Source organism: Gambusia affinis, linkage group LG07 (genome assembly GCF_019740435.1).
Source record: "Gambusia affinis linkage group LG07, SWU_Gaff_1.0, whole genome shotgun sequence".
NCBI classification, from domain to species: domain Eukaryota; kingdom Metazoa; phylum Chordata; class Actinopteri; order Cyprinodontiformes; family Poeciliidae; genus Gambusia; species Gambusia affinis.
This window is the reverse complement of record NC_057874.1, coordinates 17,890,322-17,903,712: the sequence shown is the minus strand read 5'-3', so window position 1 is coordinate 17,903,712 and position 13,391 is coordinate 17,890,322. Positions and strand designations below refer to the sequence as shown.

The 13,391-nt window shown below is 38.5% G+C and overlaps 1 protein-coding gene across 3 annotated transcripts in view; it reads left to right on the top strand.

Annotated features, from left to right (window-relative positions):
* Positions 1 to 13,391, top strand: part of grm2b (glutamate receptor, metabotropic 2b) — a 30,409-nt gene that overhangs the window by 9,977 nt on the left and 7,041 nt on the right. For all 3 annotated transcript variants that reach the window (XM_044121278.1, XM_044121276.1, XM_044121277.1), the window contains exon 3: positions 9,473 to 10,310. In XM_044121278.1, coding sequence (XP_043977213.1) covers positions 9,473 to 10,310 — 838 coding nt within the window. The remainder of the gene's footprint in view (positions 1 to 9,472; positions 10,311 to 13,391) is intronic.

Genomic DNA, 13,391 nt, shown 5'->3' with positions numbered 1-13,391 from the left:
TCCTACTGTCCCATGGCTAATTGGCACCCAGAAAGGAAAGAGGAAGATGCTGCTTCCTGTCTGGGTTGTTTGCTGCAGCCACAGTGTGATTCATTTCTGGTTAAGTTCTTGTAAGAGTCTGCGTATTTAAAAGCCTGATCTCAGCAGGTTAAAGCTGAATTGAGACTCTGACAGGCTGAACAGAGGATACCCACCCGCATATTAGGCTCATTTAAAGCCTCCATTATTACAAACAGGACTTCCTCTCACACCTCTATGGATCTCTCACGACTGTAATGTTTTTAAGAGATGTTTTAGCAAAAGACCAGCATGTTTTTTTTATCTCTTTTTTGCATATCTCTGTGTGAATGGCTTTTCAACAAGCAGAGACTCCAAAGGAAACTCTCAGCTTTTGTGAGTTTTCCCTTTTTCTCTTGTATTTGAATACATACCTCTTCTGCCTCTATTTGAAGAGACTTTTTGTTTGGCTTTCCCTTCCTGGCATTAAAATGGACGGAGCTGTGAGAGAACGGCTTGAAGCCCATAGTTGTTGTTTTTTTTTTTCTTTAGAGGTCACTGCTTTACACAGTCTCTGTTTGTCCCAGTGAAGCACTTTGTGAAGATGAAGGGCATTATAAAAGTGAGGAGGACGAGTGCCAGGGGCCATCCTGGGGAACTTTGAGAAGAGCAGCTTTTCCCATCTGTGGGGTTGCTCCTCTGTTGGCTGGCAGGGATGTGTCCACCTGCCTGTGACAGGGCCAAAGAAGAGCCATGGCAGCGATGGTGGGAGACAAGCTTCTCATTACCCACAAAGGGATCAGCTCATAATTAGCCCAGCAATTTTTTTTTGGAAACTTTCATGGCCCTCTTACTCATCTTAATGCATTTTGCCATCCTTGTTATTTCTTCTCCGTGTTCAAGTTCTTCGAAGTAGTTTTAATTGCCATCAGGGATGTTAGCTATATAAACCATCCCAGCGTGATGACTCAGACTCTTTAGCTGCCCACACACTTTTACAGTTATGAATTTAAACCAGAAAAATTATCTGAGGAAGAACAATGAAATAATTTCCAGCTACATTCTAACATGCTTCCAGGACTGATAAAAATGAATATGAGAGATGAGCCTTGAAATCCACATGTGGTTTCTTTGCCTCAGAAACTCCACAACAATCAGAGCAAAATGGCTCAGAGTCATAGGTCAGTTTTTCCTGGACGTAAACTCACTTTACTCACAATGAACTCACAATGAAAAATAAGACATCTTGTGGCATTAATCTCTGAAAAACAACAAATCTTTCTAATTGTATGCAGTGTTTTGCAATTATGCACCCCTTGAACTTTATATGCACCAACCTTAAATGTCTTTTACTCAGATTGTATGAAATAGACTAACACAAATTTGGGAATATTTTTAAAATAATTTCTTGTAAAGTGTTCCATCTTTATTCAACCCTCTTCACTGTGATGCTACAAAATAAAAAGAAAATACTCGAAGGCGCCATACCTTTAATTTAATATCTGTGAAGGTTCAGAGGTCAGGAATCCACAGGGTTAAAGTAGGATAGATTATAAAAACAATATCCAACAATCTCACAAAGCATTTAAAAATGAAAGCACTATGACACAACTGCAAACCTACCAAGATGTGACTGTCTGCTGAAACTAACAGCCCAGGAAAAGAGAGCATTAATCAAAAAACAGACAAGAATGGCAAGGAGCTGCAGAGATTCGCAGATATTCTTTTGTAATGAAAAATGTGAAAACCACATTTTGTTGTACTTCTACTAACGCACCACTAGGCGTTGCTTTTTCATATAAAATCCTGATAAAATACATACCGAGTGTGCTTGTAATGTGGAACCATGTAGACGTTTCAAGGCATACAAAAACCTTCACCAGGCACGGTAGTTAAACTTAGTCTATGTGAATCATAGCAGCCCAAGTGGAAAGAGCAAAAACACCAGAAAATTCCTGCAAGAAAATTAGACAAACCCTTTCATACCTCTGTTAAGCCTGCTGAGAAACTTCTCAATAATTTGAGGTTATAACATCCGTCTTGCCGTGTATTTGAAGTTTAATATTTTTGGTTTGCTGTGCTTTATTAGCTCTTCTGGAGTGTGATGCAGTGGGGGAGGAGAGAGTCTGTCTTTATTGAGTTTCTGCCTCCTCAGAGTTGTACAGATGGAAGAAAAATCTTGCTTTGGTGTTGACTTCAAAAAGCTCTTGTTTACCATGTGATGCTCTCCTTAAAACTGTTATGTATCCGCATTCGGAGATCACATCGCCGCTCTCTAATGATCACATCCGAATGTCATTCAGCATCAGGGAAAGCTCTGTAATGACTGCAAGGTTGTTTGGAGTCACACCATTATTATCATATTATACTGCAAGCTTATCTGCGTCGGGATACACCTCAGTTAATTTTATCTATCTTAGAGCTGTTGTTCTCAATATCACAGGTCAGTCTACATTCACAGCCTGCAGATGTTATTTAGAATGCACTACATATGTGGAAAGAATTCTTCATTTTATTGCTGAATTAATATATAGTTTCTTTGAACAACGCTATGGGCAAGAAGTAGCATTTTTAAGCTTTAAGCTGACAACACTAAACTGTATCAGTATAGTCTTGAGAACCACTTGAAAGGTTGCTTTTGTTATGAGTTTTGTTTTGCTGGTGGGAGGAAATAATAGACGTAGGTTTATTGTGAAGAATTTCTTGTTCCTGAAATAGTCTCTGCAAGCCAGTTGGCATAGGCTCCTCTCTCCCAGTGCATTGCCAGTAACACACTAATATCAGGCTCTCATCAGACAGCTGTGACCCACAGACATGAATGCACCACATATATGGTCAAAGCTGAACAGTCCATATTCTCAACTTTGGTAGTAAAGTTCCCCATATTAAAAACATTTTCCAGATTTTATGTCTTCTTGCTGCTTTGTTATTAACATTAAGCACAGTGTCTTTGAATGATATTATTTTTTGAATATTCTAAATATTTCTTAAAAATTATGTGCCGTAGCAAGTAAAATACATATTTAATGCATGATTCACTGTGTAAAACATTTCAAGTCTTATTCAAACTGATTATACACCTCCATACTTAATTCCAGTAAAAAAAACAAAACAAAACATTGTCTTTGTCTCTGTACAAAAAGGGACTCTCAAGAATCAGGCAATTAAAGACCAGCTAAATAAAACTACTCAGGACTTTTGCAACTTTGTGCAATAAGATGTAAAATCTGGAGCATTTCAGGGTAATAATGACAGCAAAGAATGGTGTTAAGATGACACCATCATGTGAGGTGGATAATAAAATGATTGTTACCAAGGAAACCGCTCCGGCAGCCAAGTGTCAGCTGTTTGACAATTGGCAGTTTTCAAAGCACATCCTTAAAATCACTGCCAAGCAGTGGAAGTCAAAGAGCAGCAAGGTTATAGCAAATGTACACTTGATACCAGATATTTCCATACACTGGAAAAACATTGGTGATTCTTCTATGTTATGTCAGATAGGATAAACAAAATAATTTCTTACTGCTTTTGACCGCTTGGAAGATTAATTTGCTCCCAATGTTGGCATCATGACAGAAGAACAAAATGTTTATCCTTTTTGTGAGGCACACCAGTCCTTCCTGCCACAAAATATTCTAAAATATATAAATAAATGTATGTTGGTTAGTTTACTATATTTATAGAACTGTCATTCCTGATGCAGCCAGTTTTAAAGATCAAGTTTATTCAGTTTATGCATAATCATTTTTTTATATTAGCAGTGTTAGAAAATATTTGTGTTTTGTGGCAATAGTGGCGTTTATATTAGACAGGAAATGTGGAGAGAGTGACAGGAGGAAGACATGCAACAATGGTCCAGGAATCGAACCTCAGATGGATATGTGAATCTAATAGCTCTACTTCTATACCATGCACCATCATGTTGAAATATGTTGCTTTATTTTAAAAATTTACATGGTTAATTAAGATCGTCCCAGTCAAAACTTTATATATGTTTTTTATGTTTCACATGTATTTCTGGGTCTCTGGTGAGCCCCACATGCACACCCTACTGCAGTTACTGTAGAAGACATCTATTGTTGCTACAGCAGAGCTCAAACTGACAGGGACCCCAGGGGCATACGGTGGACTCTCCATGTTAAATGAAAAATAAAGACACATGACATATGAGTAAGAGACTTCCAGAAGTTGCATATGTGTCTCAGTTTTCCATAGTGCGTCTGCAGAAAAACTAACCTGGGATCCCATTTCCCTGATCTTACCATTAAGTTACCCAAATATGTTTTTTGGCCTAAAGCAAAGTGCAGTGGCTCATTTATTCCTGTTATTGATGGACTATCAGTAACCTTTGCAGTTCCACTGTGAGGACTCATTTTTAACTGTAGTATAGGTCTGATGGAGGCTCCTTGGTGCTGAAAGTGGGGAAAAACAAACTCTTTGTAAGGTATGTATCTCACTTTACATATCTTACAAAAGAAAATCACGTTTCTATTGTTTTAGCTAATTTTGTACACAAAGATCCTTGTTAGTCACTTTTTGAAAATTTAACAGACAGAAAAAAATATGATATGTCATTAATTATAAATTACAAGATACATACTGAATATTGATTGTGTGTGCACGTTGTTGAATATCTGACTGTGGCAGAAGATTGTTAAAAATAACCTTGATTAGAGTCATTCCTGGGTGATCAAAATCAAAGAGAAAGGACTTTGTACAGGCTTTCATCTTGACTTATTGCTTCAGTAATCACACTCTCTGTATTCAATATTGGTCTCCATATTTTAGCGGCTTCTCCCTGCATATAAAAGCAGGGACTCTGATATTGCTGAGAGACTCTGGCTGGACAAAGGGAACATTGCAGAGCGAGAGTCATACAGCTTCACTAATGAACCTTCTGAATAATGGAACCAAAACAAGACATCAACTTTATAGACTGTGGCCATAATTACAATAATATAACATTCTGTTTTAATAAGGTCATTATTATTATTTTTTAAAAGGCTTCCAAATGCAGTCTTTTTTGCTAAATGAAAACACTCTCTGCAAAGCATGCAATCATCTACGTTGGTACATATTCATTATCGTTAATCCCACAGTATTATTTCAAGAAACAATGTAGAGCAATCAGGTTCTCCTGAGCAAGTATTGTGGCTGCTGCTTCGCGACTGAGAATAGGGGGGAAATACTGAATGAGGACGAACAGACGGCTGCTGTCACACACTTCAGTGCCATCCTGAAAGGTGTGCTGTCAGGCTTCTCCAGGAATATACTGAGGGAGACCTTTCAGAAAAACCCAGCAAGAGAAAACTACCTTATGATGCAAATATGACTGCCTGACTGACAAAGAACTGCTCATAGTTTAACTCTCATTATATAGATAAATAAATAGATAGGAGACTTAAATGAATGAGTCTTAGTAAGAATCTAAGTTTTAAAAATAGATTTAATCTGTGGCTGTGATTTGACACAGGTTCTTACACAGTAATTACTGTATCACAACATTTATAATAATAACATATTACCTTCAAAAGTATCAACAGTGCACGGAGGTTAAAAACAAATAAAAAATATTTTTATTTAATAATCCATACATGTAATAAAATAAAATATGAAAAAAATAAACATAAATATATGAAGCACAGATATAACTCAATTTAGAATCATGGAACAGCCTGCTTATAAAAAATGTTTCTAAAGAGGTGTTAGAAGGATGAAATTGCATCTGTCAATATGATCCCTGTGGGGAGATTATTCCGGAGAGCTAGTGGGAAAAACAGATTCATAGCTGTAATTTACATACCTAAATACATCATATTTCTTCTATTTCCCCCCTTCAGGAACTGGGAGCAGATCTGCATTACTTACAGTTTATTGTTTCAGTCACGTTTTGGGTCTGCAAACTTAGGCTCTCATTAGGTTAATGTCGGTATTTTTAGACAAAATAATTCCGTTTTTGTTTAATTCAGAGCTTTATTTTGTTTATTTCAATTCTGGTGTAATAAAGTACAAAAGCATGGCTTTACGTCCGGAAGCTGCTCACACTAACCATGAAGCTTCAGAGAATTATTTTATACTTATTTCACATTGACAGAACACCTTACTCGGTTCCATTGTCACAGGTACAGAAACTGACAGAAATACTAAATACAGACAATTTTGCAGTCACACTGGTGAAGATGCTTAAAATTTGCTAATATAAAAGCACATCCCTTTGTATCAAGATAATCTTACATTACTTGTTTTAGAAAAATCAAACCTATAACTTCAGTACATGCATTCAGCAAAGACAAAAAACTAATTTTAAGATATTTTTTAACAAGATCACAGGTTACAAAATTTATTTTAACGCTCTGTGCTACTCGTTTTACATGTAGGACAGCACTTAGTCTTCTCCTATTACATGTCACAAGTCTGGCGCATAGAGAGCCAGGTATCTTTGATCGTTCATCTTTGCACAATCTCCCTAGATTATCTAGACTCCTGGCTTTTTTTTTTTTGCTCTCTTCTCTTCTGCCCCCGGCACAATTTTTTTTAAATAGGATTTTCAGCTCTGTAATCTGAGATGGCCACGGAAAACTGTTGAGTTTGTATCTCTTGAACCATTTCTACGTTAATCTGACCACGTGTCTTAAGTTGACCATGTGTTTTGGAGTGTTATCTAACTAAAAGACTCCATTTACAGTTTTCTGATGTAATGAACTTGTATTTATTTTACATCTGACAATATTCATGATGTGTTCATGATTATTTAGAGTCTAAGTAAGTTCTCAGGGTTTTTGGAAGAGAAGTAGGCCCTCCGTCATACTAAACACCCGGCGTAAGGAGCTACTACATGTATTTATCCTTTGTTCATGGCATGTAGTAAGTTTTTAAAGGTTGCTATGGATACCATTTGACCACAAGATCCTACTCTTTGCTTTTCCAACACTGAGCTTTAGAGATGTTTTGTTTTCTGCCATCCAACCATGTTCCTCCATGTGCCTCATGGCAAGATAAAAATGGAGCTGAGTAAAGGCTGGTAACCACAGAAACAGGTTGTATTGCTTGGTGTTCCTAAAAACTGTGAATTATACTAAATTTTCCCACAAATGTAAAAATGTGTCAATTACATAATCTTTAAAAGGTTTATTGTACCAATAATTATTTGTTCTCCAATTAAGTAAAGGTATAATTTAAATGCTGTGATAAAAAAAATTATCTAGTTAAAGGTTTTATCATCAGTACCCACAAATCTCTCAGTTGTGCTGCAGGTGAACAGATTAAAAAGAGCATGGAAAGGACCAGGTATCCACTGTAAGAAGATGAAGAAAAGTCTAACAAGATAGGATGCATTTTTAAATAATGGTGGGGTGGGAACTCGGCTGGAGACTGGAGCTCCAGGGTGGAGCTTTGGGTTTATAGTGTGTGTTCGATGAGGAAATGACATTGTAACATGACACACAGCTCAAAAGGTTGATTTTGCATAACTTATTACTGCAATCAGATTTTAAAAATGGAAATAACAACATGTCTCTCCAGAGACAAAAAAATGGCACATCCGTCTCATGTTCGTCTGACTCAATATAGTTGCTAAAGTTCACCTAATAAGTTGATGACATTTAAGGAGAGCTCCTTGGCAAATATATGAGATCGCTGTTAATTTAAAATTAGTGGTCTAACTGATTGACATTCCAGAATAGGTTGTTAAATAACAAGCAAAGGGAATTAATCATACACAATAAAAGTGATTCGGCTGTAAATAGACTGTAATGTGATTGCAGAATGAGTGAGCTGAATGGCACTCAGTGTGAGTGTAGACACTTCCAATTAGATCTGTGGGGAAGCCTTGTTTGGAAAACCTCCAGGCATACAATGATGCTTGAGGGAGGAAGCAGCCATATTGAAGCCCATGGGTTCTCACTAATCACTACTGTGTCTCCTGAGGTATGCTGCAGAATGACAAGTTTTTACTGTCTTTGTCATGCCTCTACAATGCTCTGTGAGAAAGTAATTGCAGAGATTTTCTGTTTCAACCATGCATGGCAATTATTTCAGCAGGTTTGTGTTTAACATGGATTGCACACTGAGGTTTTGTTATTCACACTGGTGGCCATAGCACCAACAAACTCACAAGAAAATCAATATATTAGTCTGGGCAGAGGGATGTGAAAGTATTTCAAGATAACACTACTTGATTTGAAAAAACAAAAGCTGTATAGGAAAATGTACTCTCCCAAAATCCTTATGTGTGAACAGTTGCTTATATTAATAGCCAATGAAGGCACTTTGTGATTTTGCAGCCTCATTCAAAACTGACATCTATTTTCTGACATAGAAAAAAGTTTGAGATAAATAAAAAAAAACAACACTGTGTGCACACTGTTAAATTAACACTTTTTGATTAAAACTTTGAATAGAGTCTTCTTGACTGAACACTAAGTACCAGTTGTAATGAATCCATCTGATATAAAAAAAAAACAAAACAAAAAAAAACACAGACATGATCTCATTTGCATCATCTAGCCAAAGCTGTAGTTTCTACAGAGCTTATGAAGGATCAAATGAATGGCATAGCACAAAATGATCAGCGAGGAAAAGGCTACAAAGAAAACTCAACAGCATTATTTACATACGTTGGCATAATAAAGCTGGATGATTGGACAAAATATGTCACAAATGTGACATGACATAAATTGTGTTTCTACTAATTTGACCAAAGTTAAGGAAGCTGCAGAGATGGCAACAGCAACACATTGAGCAGCAGGGATTCTCAAAAAGTACTTGTCTTGTTCTAAATTTGATAATTAAAGAAACAATAATAAGAGTAATAGAGAGTGCTACATGTATGCAATGTAAGCAGATACTGTAATTTGTTGCACTAAATAAGAAAAACCTGTTTTAAATGATTGAGTTTTAATGTTGTCTATTTTTTACTTTGTCTAGCAACTATATTTGTCTACTAAACTTAGGAAATAAAGGTTTAAGAAATGATACATAAATATTTATATAAAATAGATGTGCTCTTTTATATCCAATGTACCAACTTATTGCCACTAGAAATATTAAGTAAAATGTTTGTAGCTGAGCATTAGTCAACCTTCTCACTTTATTTTTGCCCACATCAAAACCTTGTAGGTACTGTTTATGCATTTGTAAGGCAAAAAGAAGGCCTATCAGAAAAAGGATCCCAGTAATACAGTTACTTGGCAAAGTATTTATATGGTCTGAGATTTTTGGTCGCATTTCAAACACAAATGTTGATGTATTTTACTTGACAGGACAGGGAACCTGATTTTTCAAGGCAATGTATGTCAATACAGACATGTTCAGTAGTTTGTACTACTGTTTTTATGTTTTTTGTGATGTATGTCACAAGTCTGTCTTGTAAATCACACAATGAGTCTCAAGAAATTTTTACTCTAGAAAGGATTATATAATAAATGTTTTAAAAGTTGCAAAGAAAGCCATAAAAAATTATGTTCCACTTTTTCAGGTGGCCAACCTCCTACGCCTGTTCCAAATTCCTCAGATCAGCTACGCCTCCACCAGTGCAAAGCTCAGTGACAAGTCTCGCTATGACTACTTCGCCCGCACTGTGCCCCCAGACTTCTACCAGGCCAAGGCCATGGCTGATATCCTGCAGCACTTTAACTGGACCTACGTGTCGACAGTAGCTTCAGAGGGTGACTATGGCGAGACTGGCATCGATGCCTTCCAACAGGAGGCCCGCGAGCACCAAATCTGCATCGCCACTTCAGCCAAAGTGAGCCGCTCCATGAACCGGCAGGGCTATGAGAACGTGATCCGCTCTCTGAAGCAGAAGTCCAATGCTAAGGTGGTGATCCTGTTCACCCACAGCGAGGATGCCCGCGAACTGCTGTCAGCTGCTGCTCGAATGAACACCTCATTTATCTGGGTGGCCAGTGATGGATGGGGAGCGCAAGAGAGTGTAGTGAGGGGCAGTGAGACTGCAGCAGAAGGGGCTTTCACCATTGAACTGGCCTCCTACCCAATTAGGGAGTTTCAAGACTATTTCACAAAGCTGAACCCATACACCAACACGAGGAACCCATGGTTTAAGGAATTCTGGGAGCACAACTTTGCCTGCAGCCTTGAGGAGCTCAGCTGCAGTGAACGCAGCTTACGAGACGGAAACTTTGAACAGGAGTCCAAGATCATGTTTGTGGTGAACGCTGTGTATGCCATGGCCTACGCCCTGCATAACATGAGGCAAGCAGTATGCTCTAACACATCTAAGGTCTGTGAGGCCATGAAACCAGGTAATGGAAAAAGGCTCTACAAAGAGTTCATCCTGAAGACCAAGTTTGAAGGTGAGCAAACTACTGACAGCAAACACAGGTCCAAAATATTTTAGTCTATCGTGGTAACATGCTAGAGTTGAACTGTGAGTAGTAAACTATTACTGGTGAGAAGCATACTGGCGCTTATTATGGGCATGAATATGACTTTTCATATATTTTTAAAAGTTTAATTCAGAAAGTAAAATCTTTTGTGTTATTGCATGCTTAAAAGTTGGCTCAGTGCCAGGACAGCAAGCAGTTGAAATGGGTTCTGTCAGTCCTGATAATATCCAGACAGAATTATGGCAGAAGCTTGCCGATTGCCACAAAAAGTTTTGGTTCTCTGTAACTGTCAAAATGACTTTTGTGCAATTATTTATGCAAGTTAGGATCCTGAATCGCTGTTCTGTGGTCTGTCCGATTCATTTTAGATAGACACAGCAATGTGCATGATATGAGTCAGTTCATCCACCTGAATTTAAGGCCCAAAGTTTGATCTTTTCACACCTGCTCCAACAATCCACTCGCTTCTTGTATGTGTGCATCCGCATATCTAAGTTAATCTTACCATCCCTGGTGGATGTATATGTTATATTAAAGACTGTAGACAGAACTTTGACTCTGTGTAAATGAGTGTCATGATTTGAGTTTTTCTCTGTTTATTTTGAGTTTTTCTGTCTGTCCCGTGTTGCCCTGTTTTCCCCTTCCCCTGGTTTTCCCAGGTGTGTCTCATTCCCAGGTGTGTCTCGTTCCTTGATTGCCCTCAATGTATTTAACCCCACCTGTGTTCTTTGTTCCTTGTTGGGTCCTTGTCTAAGCAGTTGTGTGTTGTCGTTTGTCCTTCGTATGTCCTGTTGCTACTAGTGCTGAGCCTCTCTTCTGCTCTGCTGTGCTGCCAGGATTTTGGACTGTTTTGGAATTGTTTGTACCTCATTCTCAACATTAAAACCACATTTTTCCATCTCATCTTGGTTCCACTGCGTTCTACCTCACCACTTCACACCACACTTCATGACAATGAGAGGGAAATTCGAACAGAAAACAGGCAGCTTTCTGCAAATCATTGCAGTTTTTCTGTTACAGTCATTCCAGTCTGCAGAAAACTCAAATGTCTCTTTAAATTAATCTTTTATACATCCTTATGATGAGTGCATGTAAAGTTCTATCAATTTTAGAGCACATGCAATTAAATAAAAATATATTGAATGTTATCTGATTCCAGCACTGTTGCCTGCAAGAAGGTCTTGGGTCGAATCCCGGCCCAGGTTCTTTCTTCGTGGAGTTTGCATGTTCTCCCTGTGCATGCGTGGCTTCTCTCCGAGCACTCCAGCTTCCTGCCACAATCCAAAAACATGACTGTCAGGTTAATTGGTCTCTCTAAATTCTCCTTAGGTGTGTGTGTGTGTGTGTGTATGGTTGTTTGTCCTGTCCATCTCTGTGTTGCCGTGCGACAGACTGGAGACCTGTCCAGGGTGAACACCACATCTCACCCAAAATGTTTGCTGGAGATAGGCACCAGCACCCCTGCTGACCCCGTTAGGGACAAGGGTGTTAGAAAATGGATGGATGTATGATTAACTGATTCCGTACGAGACACAATATTAACATAATAGCATTAACAAGATGAAAATAAATAAAATGTAGAAACTCAAAGAATTATCCTTTCAATGAACATTTATCACACCACAAAATAATCAAAAAAGCAAAACAAAATACGTCAATATTATTGAATGCAGCACAGAAAACTGTACCAGAAGTCACAAGAGACACACACAGAAACTCACAAAAAACAAAGATAGGCCTACAAAGAAGCTACTCAAGTGTTGGCTATACACTGACTTCATACAGTCTGTGAAAGTCAGAAAGGTTTGAGTCGGGTTATGAATACAGATAGATTTTTATTGACATCAGTTCTGCTGGTAGCCTGCACCAGATCACCTGAAATATCCTTTTTCTCTACAATTAGAAGATTGAAAACTTTGAGGAGAGCACAAGTCAGGATTGTTCTATACTTAAAAAGGATATTTTGAAAATGATGTCTTACAACGGCAATATTCCTTTTTCTACTGGGGGACTTCAACGCTCATGTGGGCAATGACAAGGGTATGGTTGTTCCTACCAACCCCCCTGATCTGAACTCGAGTGGTGTTCTGTTGTTGGACTTCTGTGCTCGTCGTGGATTTTTTTATACTGAAAACCACAGACAGATGGATTGAAGCAGTGAAGCGGGCGCTGTATTAGTCTATTGTGGTGAAGAGAGAGCTGAGTCAAAAAGCGAAGCTCTTCATTTACCGGTCGATCTTTGTTCCTACCCTCATCTATGGTCATGACCAACAGAATGAGGTCACAGATACCAGCAATCAAAATTTGTTTTCTCCGTAGGGTGTCTGGGCTCTCCCTTAGAGATAAGGTGTGAAGCTCTGTCATCCGAGAGGAACTCAAAGTAGAGCCAGTGTTCCTTCATATCGAGAGAAGCCAGTTGAGGTGGTTCGGGCATGTGGTCATAATGCCTCCTGGATGCCTCAATGGTGAGGTCTTTCGGGCACGTCCCACAGGGAGGAGGCCCTGGGGAAGACCCAGGACACGCTGGAGGGATTATGTTTCTTGGCTGGCCTGGGAACACCTTGGCATCCCCCCCCCGGAGGAGCTGGCACAAGTGGTTGGGGAGAGGGAATTTTGGGCGTCCCTACTTAGGCTTCTACTCCCACAACCTGACTCCAGATAAGCGGAAGAAGATGGATAGATGAATGCCTGCTCGGAAGTCTTCAACAAAATTTTGAAATTCAAAGCAAAATACGATTTTGGAATAAGGTGGATAAGTTATATCCCGCTGAGTATGACAAAACTCTTAATGCTGAAGCATGATGAGAAAACTTTACTTTTTGTGTTTACTGTAGCAGCAAAAGCAATAAGACATGCAGCCCCTGCTGGATTACTTTCTTTTTACAAATGAGCATTCCCAATGAGTGTGACATTCTATGTGACCAGAGTTTGAAAGCAAAAAGACTTTAAAGAAAGAGGAGGTGTCAGGAGTGGAGTCATAATAAATGGTCAAGTCATAGTCAGAGGGAAGAAAATAATCTAGACCAGATCTGCATTATTGATTATGAT